This window comes from Harmonia axyridis, chromosome X, assembly GCF_914767665.1.
Source record: "Harmonia axyridis chromosome X, icHarAxyr1.1, whole genome shotgun sequence".
In the NCBI taxonomy this organism is placed as follows: Eukaryota; Metazoa; Arthropoda; class Insecta; order Coleoptera; family Coccinellidae; genus Harmonia; species Harmonia axyridis.
In genome coordinates this window covers 8384967-8406305 of record NC_059508.1, presented here as the reverse complement: position 1 = coordinate 8406305, position 21339 = coordinate 8384967, and the positions used below count along the sequence as shown (strand labels likewise).

The following is a 21339-nucleotide window of genomic DNA, read 5'->3' as shown; positions in this document are numbered from 1 at the left end:
GTTTCTATGCGCCAAAGAAGCGGGCGCTGTCCCAAACAAAAACACCCTGTAGATTTACATTCAAATAAGATGTACATGACATAATGAAAATTGTAAATTGGATTATCTAACCCAAATTTATAAATCAATATTCAAAGGACTATTTTTTCTTGAAATGATCCGAGGAATCTGCAATTTATGAACATCCTTTATATAATATAATTTTATTGATCTTTTTCATAGGTCATTTCGATATTTCAAAAGTTTGGCACTATGACTCTTCACTCACTAATGATTTTTTACCCATAAATTACTGTTTACTCATTAATGAATCTATTTATACAGATAGATCTTCTACAATTCTAGTGAGAATTGCTATTTTGGTTTTGAAATTCAGTTCAAATTTTAAGGAAATTTTTTCAATAGGATATAATCAAACGTGATCTGTTGAATATCAAGAAGGTTTTTCTCTCGAATAGTTCAAATTATTCATAACACGAGATATTCCGATAAATTTGACCAAAATAGGTAGAGAGAATAGAAAAAACGTTTTTTTCTATTATGGACCAACAGAATTTTATTACGAAGCTTAAGATGCACGTCATTAATTAATATCTTTTAATTTGTCATTACTACAATAGTTGTTTATTCACGTAATACCATTTTTCAATTGGAATAATAATCTTCATTGTAAAACAAATGAGATATTATTTTCTTATCGTATACGGAAAAAATAACTCATTCCATAGAGTTAGGATATTTGAGTAATAATTACATAGTTGAATATTTATGACACCCAGAATTAAAAGATTACGTTTGTTTGATAATCGTCCCATTTAGTTCAAACAAAAATGTTTGTTATTGTTTGTTGTAAATAAAGTCGTGAACAAAATTTTGATATATTTAATTAGACTATAATTCTTTTGCCGCGATACGAAGTTATTGCATAATTCGTCAATTAATCAAATGTTTAATTTTGAGTACATACTGAAATACTGCTCACGAAAAATTGGTTTGTGATTGCCATCTGTGTAACAATAGCCGAAGTTTGAAATTTCGAAGATTTCTTCCTAACAGTTATCTGCATTATCAATAACATAAATCCGGAGTTTCTAACGTATGCTTCTAGAGGTCACTATAATTCACTTTAGATTTGGCTAAATTTCAGATATTTTTAGTAGAAATTCAGCAGGAAATCAGTAGCAATTCAAAATGTATGTTTTAACAGAAGGTTATGATTTTTGTCTGTTGATAATGTGAAACAGATAATGCCTAAATCGTCCGTTAGTTGTCTTTGCATCAGTGTTGAATCCAATGAATTTTCTCCCAGAGGAATTTCATCATCTAGGGGGGTAGTTTAAAATTCGTTTTGATTTTGACAGATAGTTTTTTCTTCGGAGGGGTATCGTTCATGCCACTAGAGGTTATCACCCTCCCCTCCCGAAAACACCCTTGGATTCAAAACTGCTTTGCAGTACTTCTGATAAAATAGCAGACTTATGGAATTCACCTAAAAGAGTAAATGAAGGTTGGCAAAAAAAAAATCCTATCAAATGTTTCATCGACGTTCGTTCGTTTTTTGAAAGACATTTTACTGAAACTACAGAGATAATTATTTGGAGCAACGAATAGGTAATATATTTCCTTTATGTTCTTCAGAAAATGTAATTACTAAAAACTTAAATAAGTTTGAAAACATACTGAGGTTTTGCAGAGATTATCTTTGTAAGTAAATAATGGAGGATAAATAGTGAAAGGTAAAACTTTAGAAAATACTATGTACACTCAGCTATAATAAATCAGTAGTTTAAAGGCATTTCACAAATTCATTGTAAAACCAAACTGGCTGATAAGAAATGGGTGACATTCTACTACCATAAGGAGGAATATATATAATAATGACAATAGTTCTAAAAAAAATCAAATATGAATAACATCAATGGACATTTTGTGTTGATTTGAAAATGGAAAACTTCCTCCTTGGACAGCAAAGTGAATTAATATAGAAAATATCCTTGTTTTTTATACTTTTTGTACAACAGAGCTGAAAATGACCATTGGATTAACAGGAATTGGCCTTTAAAAGATTTCATGATTGAATGAATAACCCAATAATCAATAATTCATGAAATTTAGGTTACGAGAGAAAAAAAATTATTTCCACCTTTGCATATTAAGTTGGGGCTGGTGAAACAATTTGTGGAAGCTTTAAATCAAGATGAAAATTGTTTTGGGTACTTGTCATATTAAATTCCTTGAATTACAACGGAAATACTTAAAGCTGGCACATTTGATAGTCCTTAAATAAGGCAACTTGTTAAAGGTCCACAATTCACATCATCAATGAAGTTAAAGCCTCGGTTAAAGCTTCACGGTTGGCACGAAATCGTAAAGGAAAACAAATCAGATCAATTAATCAAGAATTAATTTAAACAAAAAGCTTGGTGTTCATTTGTTCAAGTAGTACAGAATTTTTTAGGCGATTATAAAGCAGATCATTGCGCAGAACTAGAGATTCACGGTTGGCTTGATATTCAAGCTACTTCGCTTGAGCTTTACTTAAAATCAACTCAAGTTCCACTGGAATACATTTCAAACTATTTAAAATAATTTAAAGAAAATTTGATATGATGAATAGTAGAAAGGACCTCTTAAAATACTGCCCTTAAATTTAAATTAGCTCTTTTAGTTTACCAGGTGCGCACTAGGTTGTACATTCAAATGCTTACCTTTTCAACATCCTGAATGATGAGGAGTAGAAAAAAACAAATTTATATAGCTTGAACATTAAGATAAAAAAAAGGACTCTTGTTCATCCTCGATGAAATGAACCGTTTTCGAAAAACAAAATTACAAAGGAATTAATTTTTTTATTTCCATTGAAAAGAATCATGAATTCTAATTTTTCTTTGTTGGTAACAAAGTGTGATACGAATGTTATTCAAGAAACAAAAAAGTTTAAATTTATGTTTTTGAATCCGACAAAATTACAAAGATTCTTAACTATGCAGTTTTGGCACAGAAAGGCACGTTATAGTTTATAGTTATTAAGGGGTTACAGTCCACTCTGACCTCAAGATCAATTGGCAGTATTTTAAGAGGTCCTTACTACTGTTCATCATATCAAATTAATTAATTAATTTATTGAGTAGTTTGAAATTGATTCCTCTAAAATGGATTTCCAGTGACGTCATTTAGGAGGCCGTATCTCCGTAGGGAGGGCCGCTAGAAAAAAAATGATGGGAACTTGTCATTTTATTTTTTTATGTTTTATCTGAATCCGAGAGATTTCCCTGATTTTCCCGGACGGACACCCTGTAGATTAAAGTATAGAGGTCATCAATAGGGATGTTGCATGGAACATTCCTGTCCCATTCAGCAATATTCGCTCATTGAGGATCATAGCTGACAACAGGAAATAGCATATAGGAGGTAGGCCAGGTACACAACCATATTTCATAATCTGTTGTGATACGAGTGAGCCCGAAAAGCATTTCTATCCGTTGTGCCGATTCATTGATGTGTGTTTTCCGTTCAAATTGCATAATCAGTGCAAGACTACAGATCCGAACACATATTACACCGCATGTGGCTTCAACAGATTTGTAAATACACGAGAGATTACAGCCGTTTATTCCTCTCGAATAGGCACTGACAAGGGAGGCCGGCCTAATATCCTTAAGCAGATTACATCCAGGCTACTGTATTTTGTTGTACCTTGGCCCTTTGCGAAATGCCGCTCTCTTCTTTTATTTTCCGAAAGGAACGATGCGGCCTACGTCCTTCAGATCAGTTTAAATGGCTTACCCGCCCCACAATTACTTTGCACAAGTACCACATCTCTTGCAATTCCCGTCATGCAAAGTGACAGGAGGAAATTTGCCAATGGATTTGTGGCTTGTTGCTAGTTTGCAGGTTCTAGCCGAAACCATGGCTCATGAGGAAGGAATATGGGAAATCGGAAGACTAACACTAAACAGACATGGTATTCAAATCTCGTCCGATTTTGGAGTCTACTTTGTTGTGTATTCATCAAATAATTTTCACCTTATAATAATCCTAATGAGAGAAAAATTCATAATAGATCTTGTCGATGTGCGTTCGTGAGTTACCTTTAGAGTTCCCAAGAAATGCCTTTCAATAATTTCAGAGACTGCTTTATGGTCTAAAGAAGTCTGATATGAAATTTGGTGGAGAGATCTATAAAACCTAATAAAAAGCCCTGATGAATAATAAATAAAGAATCGATACAAATTTAATGAAGGTTTTTTGTTCTTTTTTGCTGTTTCACCTGTCCTCAAGCTGTGGTTACCTATTTTGTTGACTAAACAGACATTTTGGGTGTTCCAGTCTGATTTTGAATTGCAATGATTTCAGAATATGCCAGCCTATAAACACTAAAAAATCGACGCCACGTTTCATTATTTCATTATTTTATGGCAATCCCCAATGGTTAATGAGAGCGGTTTACTCAATCGAACATTTTTTACCCTAGTAGATTCGATACTTCAATCCTTCAAAATTCCGAAATTATAGACTGACTAGGACTTTGCACTAAAACATACTGTAGTTAGTCTCATCATAGTAATTTGATTTTCTGATTAGGTATCTCCAAGTTGCCGACACATTCAAGTAGAATTTATAGTTTTCGAGAATAGCATCTGATTTATTTTTAATCCATTATCATCACCTAAACTTTGAAAATTTCAGGGAAAATCAATCTTTTTCTCTGAGAAATTTTCTCTAAGAATTAATGATATTTCTTCAATCATTAATTCAGTTCATATTGCACAGCAAACATAGGGATTCATCAAGCCAAGTAGCTTGACATTTTAACCAACTACTTGACTTGACGAAGCTCGTGAAAAATTACATACTTGAGCTTGACTTGACTTGATTTTAGATATTTATTGCTAGAATTGATATCAAGCTACTTGATATTACTTGAGCTTAATATGCACACGTCGCACGGTATATTATATTTCTGCAATCTCGTGCACGCTTAGACTAAAAACGGGGATTCCTCGAGCGCCGAGAGACTGAAGCATTCGCCAGTGTGACTTTATTAGTAGTTTCCTCACATTTCTATGAAATCTATTGGTAGATTGAGGTAGTTTCAGAAATATCTTTCCAAACTTGGCCAAAATGGTCAAGGATTTTTTTATCAACGCCAGCATCTATTGGAAGACAATTTTCCAGAGCTGCTATTACAGTTAGAAAAACTCGCAATAGGTTTGGCGACAAATCTATAAGATGCTTCATGTGGAAAATTATGAATTCAAACAAAGCCTGGAGGTTTCTCATTATTAAGAAACATTTTTTTTTCATTAATTTTTATTTTGTTATGATTGTTAACTCATGTTCCTGTTTCAAAAAAGTTGATATTTTCGGTTCTTTTATTCAATAAGTTCAATAAATAAAAGTATTTTTTTTCTTCTTATTTCATCATTTTTTATTGATGTGACACTACACAATAATACTGTCAAAAATCAAGTAGCTTGATATGATTCAAGTGAATAAATAAACACTTGACTTGACTTGAGATTGAAAAACTACTATTTGACTTGAGCTTTACTTGAAATCAAGTAAAGCTTAAGCAAAGTAGACTGAAAAAATTGCCAAATTTTGGATACATTGCTTTTTCATGAATCATTTGTGCTCCAAACAAAACAGTTTTAACGAATGCATTGAGGTGAAAAGGGAACTCGCCACTGAAAATTATTCCAATCAAAAATTCACAGTCACTTACTTCCATGAGTCATCTATCGGGTATGCCATAATCAAGCCAAATATTAGACGAGTAATTTAAATCTTGTACCCTTGATGATATATCCTTAATATATGGAGTTAAGAGCAATGGTTCAGCTGTTTGTAGAAGTTTAGGAGAAAGCATGTGAACTATTTCTTCCATTTTTACTCTGTTAATATTAAAATATCTGAGGCTTTCAAAAATTCAAGCACTTTCGTGTGCTCCGTTCCATAGTGCCATTCAACTTTTTTCCGTTGGTACCGAGCTTCAAATGCGCATGTTGAAATTTTGGAACATATAGGGTTAGCCTTGATCAGGATATTGGAATTTAATTGACGCTACATTTTTTGTTTCGTGAATTGACAATTAATTGCTTGACTAGATATCTAGCTCAAATGGAATAGGACAAGGTTTTTTATACAACCTAAACCTAAAAGGAGTTTTTGGATCCTTCTATCTACAAACATCAGTACTTAATCAAACATTTGAAGATGGATCTAGACCTCCTTTTAGGTTGTATAAAAAAATCTGTTTGAGATGTTGCTCAGAAGGGTATCAGTCGAAATCGACGCTTTCAATGTTTGTATCTGATTAAAAATTGCCGGAAGACTGTTTACTTCCAGTATATAAAGCACAATCGAGTGTATCAGATGGGAATATGAAGGTAGTTTCCTCCCTCTTTCTGAAAGTCCACAACCCCTATGAGATAAGCCAAGAATGGCAGTCCGTGTGCTTCACAAAGAGGATTAGAACGAGGCATTTCAAGTACGGGCTAGCAGTGGCAACATACGGTCTTCGTCGATCTCTATAGCGCAGTTTTCAAGACGGATGTTCGCTTTGTCGATTATATTATCGACTGGCCATGTCTTTAGAAACAGATTTCACCTCCAGCTTCAACGTATAAACAACCAAATAAAGCGCCCCCTATGAATGGCTCAAACTATTTACTTTTTTGATCTTTATCCATTGTGGTGTCGTTCCGATTTGCCCATTCGACTATGATAGCTGAAACGCCAACGAGAGAACTCGATAAAACATTTTTTTTCGTTCGATTGATCTCCGAAAGATTCCGAGACCCATTTCGATTGAATTTTCCTTGTTATATGAGTATAAGAAGAGTATGCACACGTCTAATGTATGGGATTTTTTCAAGAAATTTCACTGTTATATTAGAACACCATTCTTATTCACCTTACCATGAAAAATAAAATTAAGTGATACTTTCAACCTAATCTCATTTATTTACATCTCAATTATTGGTAGTTATGTAACTACATTTTGAAGGACGTATGAGTTTGTATTTTATATCAATTTCAATAGCAGTTCATCTGTGATATATATTTGTTTTTTGGAATATTCGATTGGATTTGGTTCAGAATTTATATTTTCATTCCGCTCCCTACTCCCCAATTGCAAACTGCAAAGCCCGTTGTTTGGGCCATTTTATAACAGATTTTTCCGTATAAATAATTTTTTCTACATATTTGTTCCTCTGAATTATTACTAAAATCATCCCCGTGATTTTGATCATCATCTTGGAAGTCGTTCTCATTTGGATTTGCTGATTATAGTAATGGTACTTGATCAAAGGAGTTTTCCAATTCATCAGACGCAGTGGTTACAAATTTATAGTCTGAAAGATCTGATAAAGTTTTTACCCAATTTATGGCATATAGCCGAAATTGTCAAAAAAGCATTCTAATGATGCTATAATATAATGGGTGTGGCATTTGAAATGAGGAAGTAGTAGTCTGTTTCCGGTAAAACCGGAAGTTGTTGAGATCTAAATATATTTTAGGGAGAAAGATCATTTTCTTAAATTCCAATATGCAAATTTTCACCTCAAAGTTTTGAGTAATTTTTCATAAACGTCTAACAGGCCATCCCGGTGAATCATCCTGTATTATACAGTGTGAGGATAAGGTAAGGAAGAAAATTCATAACTCAGTTATTGAATGATTTTAAGCAAAACGCTCGGACAGGCCAGTTTTAGTTTTTTATCACCCAACTTAGGGCATAGCAATTTTACTTATGGCATCTTTCATTTTTCGAATATCTCGAACAGAAACAAAGTTACACCGAATTATTTGGAAGAGTCATTTTAAGAAACGCCCTGTAACTCAAGAAAGAATCCAGATATCTATAATCTGCTTTCTGATATCTTATTATTTCGAAAAAAAAGATCGGGGGTTTTTGAAGATTTTTTCTCGAAGTCTTATATATAGTTCTTGAGATCCTTTCAGTGAACATCTGATTTGTCTGTACAAAATGTTTACACTCGTATCTGTCAGTGCCGAATGATGATTAACGGAGCACAATTTGGACATTTGCGCTAAATTTTGTTCGTTTTTTTTTGGGTTAACCCATCATTTAGGCAAGTTGCAACGTTTAATACATCTATAAAAATGAATGCCGTCATGAATAAAATTTTTATGCCATAAGGTGGTAAATTAAAAACTGAAATTGATCTGTTTGAGTGTTTTGATTGAAAACATTCAATAACAGAGTTACGAAATTTATTCCTTAGTTTATCAATACACTTTATACAGGGTGAGTCTTTGACTTGTACATATATTCCAACCGAAGATTCCTGTAAATGAAATTCATACAGGTTGTTAATAGGTACAAATGTTTGTTCAATCGAAACGGCCTTACTGAAAACCTATATTTTTGTGCATGATTTCGTTTAATAATAATTAATGAATAGGGTTCATCTCAGAATAAGAAAGATATTTCGTTGCCTGGATACACCCTGACTAGGTGCAACCTTCTAATACGTACTACAGGAACACATGAATGAAGTTGTATCTTTTCAACATTTAAGCACCCCCTTTGAATATGAAATAATTGAGTATTAAGAACGGCGTAACAGGGGCGTAGGAGTTATTTTGGGCCAGTAGGCAATTACACAATTAAAGGTGTGAAGGGACACCTGCGATTTCTCAAGCAATAATCGAGGGAGTTCGCAGTTCAACACCCACGCATAAAGCTTTTACAGTCCTCCTAATGCCGCTTCAGAGTGCAGGGAAGATTATTTCCTACCGAAAGCATTTCAGTTTTGTTGTCATTCACAAGTTATTGCGTCAGATTTAACAGTCCCATGAACTTTCATGCGTACTCTTCAGATCCTGTTTCATGCTTTCATATCGAGGATTGTTGCAGTGCGAAAGTCCACTTTTTTGCGTTTATTCATAGGAGAAAAAATGTCCATAATTATGGACTAATACACTCAATGGTTGCTTCTGTTACTTCAATATGGGGAAAAAATGTATTCTACTTTAGTGGTGTTTCACAAATGGTGTTTCTTTTTTTCTGGTTAAATTCATAAGCTTAGTTACTCAACTAACTTAGTTACTATAGTTTTCGTAAAAATAATAAAGAAGCCCTTATGCTTCTACGAATGGAAAAATATTGAGTGAATATTACATCTTAAAGTTTTCATGTGGTTGGGTGCTGAATGTACCGGGTTTTTCACCATAATTTGACTTTGATTTGACTTTGTTACTAAAAGAGGTACAAAAAAATGTTTTCTACAAAAGTTTCACGAAATCGACTATTTTTTTTTTAAATGATTTCACAAAACGAAATATATACAGAGTGGGCCACATATTGATTGCAACTTCATTTTTTCAAATGAAACACCCTGTATATTTTTCTATATTTGACTAGCTCTTATTCCCCTTATTTCGAATATATAACATATGTTTGGCCTATCTCTCTTATTCTGAGTACCATAGAGTTTCAAATTTTAAGAACCACCCGACATGCTCAGTAATCAGTTTTCAAGTGGTAGGCTGCGATAACTCAAAATGCCCTTTTTTGAGTTATCTTGTTGGCAACGATATGACATATAGTCAAATTACCAAGGAGATAACTCACAAAAGGGCATTTTAAGAACTACCTGGCATGCTAAGTAATCAGTTTTCAAGTGGTAGGCATTTTGAGTTATCGCAGCCTACCACTTGAAAACTGATTACTGAGCATGCCAGGTGGTTTTGAAAATGCCCCTTTTTGAGTTATCTCGTTGGCAATTTGACTATATGTCATATCGTTGCCAACAAGATAACTCAAAAAAGGGCATTATGAGTTATCGCAGCCTACTACTTGAAAACTGATTACTGAGCATGTCGGGTGGTTCTTGAAAATTTGAAACTATGTGGTACTCAGAATAAGAGAGATAGGCCAAACATATGTTATATATTCGAAATCAGGGGAATAAGAGCTAGTCAAATATAGAAAAGTATACAGGGTGTTCCATTTGAAAAAATGAAGTTGCAATCAATATGTGGCCCACTCTGTATATATTTCGTTTTGTGAAATCATTTTGAAAAACACTTGTCGATTTCGTGAAACTTTTGTAGAAAACATTTTGTTGTACCTCTTCTAGTAACAAATGTAAAGGGGGGGTCAAATTATGGTGAAAAACCCGGTACATACATTTTTTAAAAATCATCTAATTTGTGGAAAGAAATTCAATGGATACCACAACTAGGTTTCGGCCAAAATCCCAACATACCTATTACCAATCAACATGTTTCTCTTTCTGAAACTTCAGATGCTCAGGAGCCAATTTTTTCAATCGTGAGAAGACAAGAGCAGCTGTAGTAACCAATCTCGAATTCACAGAAACTTGCCATATTCAGAAACAAAAAATTTCGGAACTTTTTTGTTTCCAAAGATGACCGTTGAATGGTTTTGAAGATTCTGTGTGGTTACTACAATTTCAGTAGAATATCATTAGACAAATTAAAATTCGATTCCTGAAAACGCATTCAAAGTATGTTCAATACCTTACCTTCACCTTCTGATTTCTTCAGGCTCCAAGAATCTAAAGTTATCAAACATTTTGGGGTACACCCTGTATTCTTTTCCTGTGGAAATATAAGAGACATCATCTGTTATCACTTCAAAAGGCTATTATGATAGTCAGCCTCTTCTGGTAGACGCTTCGCACATGCTTATCGTTCAATCGACAAATATGCTTTTTAAGCTGCTTCTTCACCACCCTCATCTTTGTACCCTCGATCGCAAATGAGATTTTTCCGATCATTATGCACTTTTCTCGTTAGGAATTTTGATTTTAATCTTATTTCCTTTTCTGAACCATCCACTCAAAGATGTGACATAATAATTTCAAGCAGAATTTCATGTAGATCGCTTCATCAGAACCAGAGATGATTCAAGAAGAATATCGCAAAAAAAATGATCAATATTTCTGTGACTAAAAAACCGACGGAGTTGAGATTTTTGTGTGGATTTGAAATAATAATTTCAAGCTTCGGGTAAAATTTCAAGCTGATCAATTTATTTCTGTGACAACAAATACTACCTGATTTAAATTTGGTTTGTATATCTGCAATAACAATTTCAAGTTCGGTGCGAAATTTTGTGTTGATAGCGTCCTCAGAACCATAGAAAATTCATACAGAATATTGCAAAATTGAGTAGAGCACTGACATTAAGTTAGGAGCTTTTGGCTACTCGTTGATTTATGCGTCAATGGACTAGTATTCTTTTTTTTTGTTAAGGATTAATTCTAAAAATTTAAGTGAAATGAAACAAAAATGTGGAAGAATCATTGAAATATCTCTAGAAATGAAAAAGTTAAGGGACTTTGAAGTTGCGCTCGAAAGAATAATTTCATAGTACGTGTAAGTGCCGTGACGTCACACACTAGACGACTGGTATTCGCAGAGTGCTTACGAATTAATTGGTGTACAATCACCTGTGCCGTTCGTGTCGTGTTTTGTTCTTTACACGATGGCTGAAATAACTTACTATATACATACATATAAATTACTTTTTTCTCTTTTTACTTTTAACTCCTCACATAAATATGTTTTGCCATTGATAGACTTCAACAACCCATCAGTACTCAACTACAAACTGCTTATGAAACGTTTTTTAATTAAATCATCGTTATAAGTTGAACCATGATGAAGCAAACTCAAAAGTAGATACTTACTTGAAAAGTTTAACTCCTTTTATTTCAGCACTGATATAAGATGGATTTGAAGAAAAAACTCCATCACTGCGAATATATCTATTTTAGGCAAATTGTCACTTTGTCCTTTCACGAATCCTTCTTCCATTATGGTGACATAAAAACAAAACTCGAGTTAAAACCACACTGTACAACTACAAACGGCGCGAGAGCATTGGCGTGGCTAAGTATTTAAACGTAATTTATGGTGTAGCGATCACAGGCAAGTGCCGTGACGTCACAGACCAAAGACGTTCCGCGCTAAAATACGTAAATTTAAATAATCTATCTCTCAGTCATTTATTGATGGATTTTCAAAATTTTTTCACTGATTTATCAGTTTTGCTCTATATTTTAATTCTATCGTGTCAAATATAGTATTATCAACATCACTTAACTAGTCCATTGCAGGCTTGGATATGCCTGTATAGAGGTATGTATAGTGTCCAAGGGTGGAATTGGCGTATGAATGAATTAGATTTCGAAAGCTCCTCATTTTTTCGATCTTTGAAACTATAGAAACAGAAAATGAGTACAAAATCAATGGCCTCCAAATATAGATCATAGTTTTTCTTGATGACAATTACCAATCAATTTTTTTCAGGAAACCTCAGTATGAGTGATAAACGTAATGGTGATCGGCGGGATGACCTTAAGGTCGAAGAGAAGGAATTGACTGAAGGGTCTTAGAGCATGGTTTGACCCCTTTTGGGGGGTTGGGTCACTAAGGGATCTCCCTGAAGTCATTCCCAACTTTACCCATCGATGGACCATGAGCGTAAATGCAAGAATTTGAAACGTCAATGTGAGTCATTTTTGTTTGCACCTGATTTGTTATATTTATTTTTCCTGTAAGTTCCTGGTTTCAAGTTGGATTGCCTTATTGTCTGTGAGGAATGAGCAACTTTTTCTTCGAGAAGGTTCGTTTTCTGAAATAACTTCATATTTAAATTGATTTCCTGTGTATTTTTGTGAACAGATTTCAGAAAACTGCCTTATCTGACGAATAAGGAACTCTTACTTACTTTGAAGGCAGTTTCTCCAAGTTAATAAGTGTTTAGTGATTGAAAAGTGTCAAATAGAAACAGGTAAATAAAAATACACTCATTCAAATTCAATATACTCATTGAAATATGCGATTTGTAGATATTTCAAATTTCAGTTCCAATCTTTCAATCAGTCTTTATTTAATACCCCAAATAGTCTAATCCTTACGATGCGATTTTTAATGATTTCTTCATTCCACAGTTCTACAAAGGCGGAAGGACAATGATGTTGCCAGATGCTGCCAGCGTTTGGGCGAGAAGAGCATATTTCCTAAGAGGTAAGTTGAAGGTCAAAAACAGAAACATAAAAAAAATGTCTTAGCACAGTTATGATTTGAATCGTCTTTTTGTGGGTATAAAATAAACTTCATTCGTAAAAAAATCAATAAATTTGCATCCTCGATTCAATTCAATCTTTAAAATATCATCATAATTATTAAAATGGCGTTTCTCCTTTATTAGCTTAAACTGTTAGCGTCATACTGTGGACATTTTTTGTGCACTTTCAATCTCAATTATTTGGTAGTTTAAAAGAAAACTTGGGAGATGATTTTTGGTTATCTTTGATCTAGGTGTATCTTCTATTGTTTTTATAGTGTGTCGTTTACTTCTGTCAGTTCCACAGTTATGATTTTATATACATATTAATATGTAGAATAACTTTCGAGTAATGTTAGTTAGATTAAATAGAATTGAAATTCAACACAGTAGGATCTGCTGTTCCGGAAATATTCGGCATCTGTTGTTACTGAAATATTTGTTTTTTTATATTCTTTTAGAGTTTTATTGTGTAGTGTCACAAACTTATTGTATGAAAGAACCCAAAATATCAACTTTTTCGAAATAGAAACATAAACTTAATCACTCTAAATCATAACAAAATGATAAAAATGAAGTTTCTTAAAATTGAGAAACCTTCAGGTTTTGTTTGATTTCATAATTTTCCATCCAGGATCTAAGACACATGACCATCTTATAGAATTGTCGCCTAACCTATTGCGGGTTTTGTAACTGTAAGAGCAGCTCTGGAAAATTGTCTTTCCACAGGAGCTGAAGATTATTAGTCCGACATCCTTGGTCATTTTAGCCAAGTTTGGAAATATAATTTTGAAACTAACAAAATCTACCAAAAGATTTCAAAGAAATGTGAGAAAACTACTTATAAAGTCACACTGGCGAATGCATCAGTCTCTCGGCGCTCGAGGAATCCGCTCATTTAGTCTCAGCGCGCACGAGATTGCACAAATATATGTGACGCGTGCATATCAAGCTCAAGTATTATCAAGTAGCTTGATATCAAGTTGAGCAATAAATATCTAAAATCAAGTCAAGCTCAAGTATATAATTTTTCACGAGCATGATTTCCAATTCAAGTAGTTGGTTAAAATTTCAAGCTACTTGGCTTGATGATCCCTAAATAAGAATTTGTCATCAATCATAAATTTTTGAAAATCAATCACTAGAAAATGATATACATGGAATTTCTAAATTAAAAACTTACGTAGGTTATGCTTACAATAATACTTTTCACTTAGGAGATGGTTAGAGAAAAATGTACCTACTAAAACAAAATAATTTTTATAAAACAAATTTCACGTTGATTTTTGGAATACAAAATATATTTTAGATGAATATTATAGATCTATTCAACTTATTTCATTCATACTTAATATTTTGAAAAATACCAAAAGTGTTGAAGTGGAATTCTTTGTTTTAAAAATTCAGCGTCTTTTAGTGATGATATCGATAGAAAAATTTGAAGAATGGGCTTATTTTTTTTCTTTGTTCTTGAGCGCCTTTTCAATTAGTTTCACGTATTTGTAGCCACAGATATTGGGGCTGGTAAACCGCAGCCCTCGAAAACGTTTAGGGGCGAAATAATCCGCAATCAGGTTGACAAGCGTCGCTTCCAGATTGCTTATGAATGCCGAAGGTGTCGCCTCGAATAAAGGAGAGATGAGCAATTAATGAACTTCATTCTGCTATCTGTCATTCCCCTTTTGGTTTTCTACCTTTCCCGATCAGCATCGCATCGAAACTCAGACTCAGACCCCAATTATATACGGGCCCTTTGTTGGAATCGATTTCGCACATATTCATCTTCTCTGGATACAGGATGTTCAGTGAGTGAAAAGATCTCTCTTGAAGAACCTCACCAAATGTTGTAGACGTACAACTTTGCTTACGCTTTTTTTTCCGAAATTCGAGATTTTATTGTGAACAACTGGTTATACATTTATGATTTAAAGTTTGAAGTATCGTCCATCGCTGGTCTCTACTTTCTCCCATCTTTCGGGCAGCATAGGAATCCTGCGTTGAAAAAACTGGTCATCTTTTGATGCGATCCACGAATCGATACAATTTTTTACTTCTTCATAAGGCCGGAAGTGCTAATCAGCCAGGCGGTGTGCCATTGATCGAAACAAGTGATAGTCCAAGGGAGCAACGTCTGGAGAATACGGCGAGTGGGGTAGGATCACTTTCGCAACATGGGGTTGAGCATTGTCATGCTGTAAAATCACTTTATCATGTCTCTCGTTGTATTGTGGCTGTTTGTCTTTCAATGCTCGGCTCAAATGCATTAATTGCGTTGGATAACGATCGTCTGTGATTATTACAGTCGGTTTTAACAACTCATTATACACTACGCCGACCTGGTCCTACCAATTACTGAGCTTGACCTTGGAACCATGAATATTCGGTTTGGCCGTCGACGTGGAAGCATGGCCAGGATATCCCCATGATTTTCTGCGCTTGGGTTTATCGTAATGAACCCATTTTTCGTCTCCAGTACAATGCGATGCAGAAATTACTAACGTCTTTGCCTTGCAAGCAGATGTTTACAAGCAAAAAATGCCGTTCAACATATCTCGGCTTCAACTCGTACGGCACCCAATTTCCTTGTTTCTGATTCATTCCCATGACTTTCAGGAGTTTTGAAATGGCTTGTTGTGTCATTTCCAATGATCCTGTCAATTCTTGTTGCGTTTGACACGAGTCTGGATCAAGTAATGCCTCCTGCATCTTTGAAAACCTTCTCTTTTCCATGTCAAAATCACCGTTCTTGATGCATTGAAACCACTTCCAGCGTGTTCTTTCACTAATAGCGGCCTCACCATAGGTATTATAGAGCATTCGATGAGGCTCAGCCGCAGATTTCTTCATATTAAAGCAGAAAATTAAAACCTCCCGCAAATGACGAGAATTTGGCTCGTTAGCTGATATGCTTAATAGAGAATAACTTTATGATGCAGACACAAATCGAGTAGTATTTCGATGGCGTTATGTTTACAAATATCTCAGCTTATTGTATGGCATCTACGATCTACTTATTTCGAGTACCACTTACCGCTACAATCTATTGCAACGGAGGAAGCAAAGTTGTACAAATATATGTCGGTTAAGCTTTTCAATTGGGTGAAATTCGTTAGATGTCTCAATAATTGATAAAATACGCATTTTATGGGATCGAATTCAGTTGCAAAATAGTGAAAATACAATGATTTTCATGAAATTGTGATATTTCAGTATGTATCGATAAGATTTCTCTGAAAATAGTGTTTCAGAAATTAAACGATAAAGTCAGTTATGTAGTTTTTACACGTGGAAAAATCTTCTGAATACAAAATATCTTTCGGAGAATGGAATTAATTGTTTTGAACTTTTCTATGTTCGCGTTCGACAATATTTCCACTATAAATGTTTTAAGGATATTAATTCAGTGCAGATCTCTCATCTGTTAAAGGAAGGCTTTCATGTTTTTCTAGGGTCTTTCTACATAGTTACAGTCTAATTATAGTCTACCTATTAAAATGTCTATTCGGAGATCCGTCATCTTATTCGAATTTTTTTTTGGTGTATATAACTCTTTATATTGTGGTGATTATTTCATATATCAAGATTTATACAATTTTTTGGTAAAAGCAACAGAATTAAAATTGTATTTTGTCGAATATGCAGTTTGCGCAAGCAATGGGTATAGAAAAAAACGAAATTGATTATTATTAATCAACATTCATACGATTATATATATTTTTACTAAATTACATGATATATTACAGAATAATCAAGAGAAGCAAGAGTTTTTGCCTAACTTGTGAAGGACAAATTTTCCATATATTGCACATTGAAAAAGAGATCATAGAATTCTTTAATGGCATTTGCCCCCTCATATAGGTCATAACAATTTCGATGAATAAACTGGCACAGGAGGACGTGAGGATGACGGCAGCAAAAAAGGGCTGATGAAATGGTGGATATCCCTATCTGCTCCATAAACAGAGCCTTGGGCGGGCCCTGCCGGTAGGAAGTCAGATTCATTGGTTGTTGATCCTTCGTGCAGCTTCCTCATGTGCTTCTTCAGATCGAAATTCCTGCAGAAACCCTTTCCGCAAACTCTACACGTGAAAGGTTTCTTATCATTGTGGGTGTGCATGTGGAAAGTGAGATTGTATATTTGGTGGAAAGCCTTGGAGCAAACCGTGCATTTGTATGCCTTCTCCCCACTGTGCGTTAACTTGTGGTTCTTGTAATTTCCCTTCTGGTGGAATCCTTTTCCACAATACTCGCATACGAAGGGTTTATACCCTGCGTGTATTCTAGCGTGGGTGTTCAGGGTTGAAGATCTGTTGAACGCCTTTCCACAAGTATGGCATTTGTGAGGCTTCTCCGATGTATGAATTATCTTATGTCTGCACAAGGTAGAAGCTTGCCTGAAACCTTTACCACATATCTTGCAAACGAAAGGTCTGGCTCCAGTATGGACCGGCATGTGCCTAGTAAGGTTGTAGTGCGCGTTGAACACTTTACCGCACTCTCCACACTCAAAACTCTTCTGTTTGGCTTGAGTCGGCGATGTGTTGGTCTTCTGCTCAATAGGGCTCGATCTCTTCATAGTCGATATTTTGGTGAGCTGTTGCGCAGTGGCAACTTCAGGAAATGAGCTTGAAGTCCTGACTTCAGAGCCAGGATATACTGATACTGATCCTAACATTAGCTGACTTGGGTGGTAATAGACTAGAGGGTATTGTTGAAGCAGCTCAGGTGATCTCAGTACGTTCGGTACGTATTTCTTGAAAGCGGACTCTAAAGGTGAAGAGTAAGGGATGTGGGCTTGCTTGATTCGCTCGTGGTCCGAAGTTTTCTTCAATAATTTTGCGTCGGGTTCCATTATTTTCGCAATTGAGAAGTTGAGACTCTTCGTTACTGGGTTCGGATCAGTAGATGGTGGATCTTGAGATAAGCTTGGTGATATTTCTGAAGCCATGGTTTCTTTTGGTTGTTGCTCTGGTAGTAACTGGAAGAAAAAGAAGGTTTTAGTTTGGATCAGTAATTGATCAGAAAATATCAATTGCCTTCTTGAGAAATCTTAACCATAAGAAGAGTTGTTGTGTCATTCAAACAACCGATTGGTGAAATAGGAGAAATATTTTATATTGGTTGCTTTTACTCATTGAGAAAAACAACACAATGTAAGGAATTTGAATCGTATGTATCCATTGAGTGTTCAAAAGCCAAAGTAACTTTCTGTTAGAATATTACTTCATCCGAACAGATTACGAGAGAGACAACCAACCCTACACTTGAAAGTATTATTACATGTCGTACGGTGGCGCTACGAGTCTGCGCGTGGCGAGGCCATCGAGGGCCATCGAGAGAGAAAACAAGAATGGATCTTCGATGATCGAGAGCGAATGTCAGGGACATAACCTTAGAATTTAAGTCCTTCCGTTCTGTCTTCTGAACTGTGCTTGTTAGAGATAGAGTTAGACTCACTAGAGTGTCTTGAGAATAAACGATTAATATCATCATCTGTGTATTAGTGAATACTCCGTATTTATATAATCCAAATATATATTCCAATACTTTCTTTAGTTGGAAACTTTTTTCTGGAGTATTGCGAATATTATGTGGATTATTGAAGGCCTCAATAATTAATAAGATAAACCTTTTGCGCATTTTTTCATTGAAAGAAGAACTCATTCAACAAGTATAAAAAATTAATTCCTTTAAGAATTTCGGAGGTATTGTTTTTTTCTTGGATGATTCCAAAGGTTTCTAATCGGATGTAGTCATTCAGTGAAACTGTTTACTGTCCAGCTCTCAACGAGTTCGTCGATGGAATAATTTGACATTTGGCGGGCAGATTGGGGGAAACATGTCCGAGTGGTGAAAATAGAAGGTAATTAATAAAGCTGCTCGAGCGTAAAGACGGGGCGTGCAATCCTGTGAAATTGGCAATAGTCCTGCTGCCAGCCTGGGTTCCATCCTGATTATTTTGATTAGCGGTGGTTGTTGGATCCGTATGATCCATGCTGAGCGAGGCACAGGTCTGGACTTGGATTATAATTCTCGTTCGACAGACACGAAATGTCTTTGAGCGAAGAAAATATTTATTGTTAATTTGGCAAATCATTGTTAATGTTACAGTTCAATTTATTATTCATAGCTTGGCTTGAATTTTGAGCTACTTGGCTTGAGCTTGGTTTGATTTCAAGTCAAGCTCAAGTCTGATTTTTAGCAGTTTTATTGTGTAGTGTCACATTAATAAAAAAATGATGAAATGAGAATGAACCTTGCAAAAACTCTTTTGTTCATTAAACTTATCGTGTAAAAGAACCATGAATATCAACTTTTTGAAATAGAAACATAAATTAAATCACTGTGAAATATAACAAAATAAAAGTTAATAAAAAATAAAGTTACTTAATATTGAGAAAACTACAGGCTTTGTTTGATCTCATAATTTTCCATCCAGGACCTAAGACACATGAGGCATTTTATAGATTTGTCGCCTAACCTATTGCGGATTTTTGTAACTGTAAGAGCAGCTCTGGAAAATTGTTTTTCAACAGGAGCTAAAGATGCTTGCGTTGATAAAAAATCTTTGGCTAAGATTTGTTTGGAAAGATATTTCTGAAACTACCTAAATCTACCAATAGATTTAATAGAAACGTGAGAAAATTACTAATAAAGTCATACTGGCGAATGCTTCAGTCTCTCGGCGCTCGAGGAATCCCCTTATTTAGTCTAAGCGCGCACGAGATTGCAAAAATATATGCCGTGCGACGTTTGCATATCAAGCTCAAGTAATATCAAGTCAAGCAATAAATATGTAAAATCAAGTCAAGTCAAGATCAAGTATGTAATTATTCACGATATTGATTTTCAAGTCAAGAAGTTGGTTGAAATGTCAAACTACTTGGCTTGATGAATCCCTATTCACAGGGTAAGGACCATTTTTATGGTCCTAACATTTCATTTGCAATGCGAAATTCATGAAGGATTCTATGTTTGGTATTTGTAGATATGTAAATAATTTAAATGACATATGCTGTTAAATTTCCGCATCAGAATATTTATAAGGGTTTAACAAATCGTTTCAACAACGATATTACCATCTTTATCGGAAAATAGAAGTTACTTCAATTCTTCAATTTCGGAAGATGATATTATTATTGATATAATATTATATATTATGATTGATATATGATGGTGAGAGTTTTGCTAGTTTTTACTTGATATTCTTGAGAATATTTTTTATTCGATGCTGCAAAAATGCACATTAGCTTCTCTTCAGTTTTGAATAAATTGATTGGAAATTTCGTTCGAATTTTTTTTTGGTGATTTTAAACCTGCATATTCGATCAAGATGAAAATTCTAATTGAGTTGTAGAATGAATTTTTGAAGCCGCGCGAGAAACTGCATGCCGATCCTTTGACTATAGTCTATAACCATAGAAAATTCAAGAGAAATGTAGAAAAAATTACCAAAAATTTCCGGGGTTTGGTTTAGCGTGTGTAGATATAAAATAGCAAGTTCAGCAAATTTCCTGTTATTACAAAATTCAAGCACAATTTCGAGAAAGAGAAAAGCACTAAGTTGAAGTAAGGAGCTTTCAATTGCTCCACATAACTGTATATATAGTATATATGTCTTCACTCAAAAGTTCTTGACTTCAGGTCAGTGATTTCTTCATTTTTTCAAACACAAACTTGAACAAATGTCAAAAATTTTTTTTTCGTCGGCTATTACGCTCCTGCAACTCGATCCTAAGGTCTCGACGTCGCGTACAATGCCATCGCCAGATCGCGCCACCAACAGATATCTCTCCAGATCAGTAGTTAATTGACCGTGATTAACTCCCTGCACTCCTCCTGGTCCCCCTTACCATGCCTTCTTCCGGGAGCTAAGCGCCCTCCCCCGGCAATAACCATTGTCATTTATTACTGCAATCTGGGGGGAAGGGAAGGTTTAAATCGGTTTTCACTTAGGATCAACACATCATTTCCATGTTTATACGTTTGTAATCGCCTTAGCGGGTTGGGGTCGGACGTCGGTTGACACTGACAATTTCAATTTCTTCGAGGGGCCATACAACAACCACGAGTGGTATATCAATTTGTCGTTTTAATTATATGTCGCTATGACAAAGAGGCTGAGATTGGGAGAACGCGTTTGCAGTTCTTTCCGATTGAAATTGGAATTCGTTTTGTTGGTTTTTCATCTCGATTGGAAAATTTGTTCTCATTTCTTTGCTTCTCTCTAAATCTCTAGGTATATGAAATTTGTTTGTGGCCGT

General features: G+C 34.8%; 2 protein-coding genes across 2 annotated transcripts in view; one reads left to right on the top strand and one right to left on the bottom strand.

Annotated features, from left to right (window-relative positions):
• The first annotated feature begins 12356 nt into the window (after positions 1 to 12356).
• The window catches only part of LOC123686401 (neuronal PAS domain-containing protein 4), a 157498-nt gene continuing 148515 nt past the window's right edge, over positions 12357 to 21339 (top strand). The window contains exon 1 of the mRNA XM_045626491.1: positions 12357 to 13035. The gene's annotated coding sequence lies outside the window, so the exon portion shown is untranslated. The remainder of the gene's footprint in view (positions 13036 to 21339) is intronic.
• Positions 16845 to 21339, bottom strand: part of LOC123686404 (fez family zinc finger protein erm-like) — a 33040-nt gene continuing 28545 nt past the window's right edge. Inside the window, exon 2 of the mRNA XM_045626495.1 lies at positions 16845 to 18053. Within this exon, the coding sequence (XP_045482451.1) occupies positions 16935 to 18023 (1089 nt within the window). The 5' untranslated portion in view covers positions 18024 to 18053 and the 3' untranslated portion in view covers positions 16845 to 16934. The remainder of the gene's footprint in view (positions 18054 to 21339) is intronic.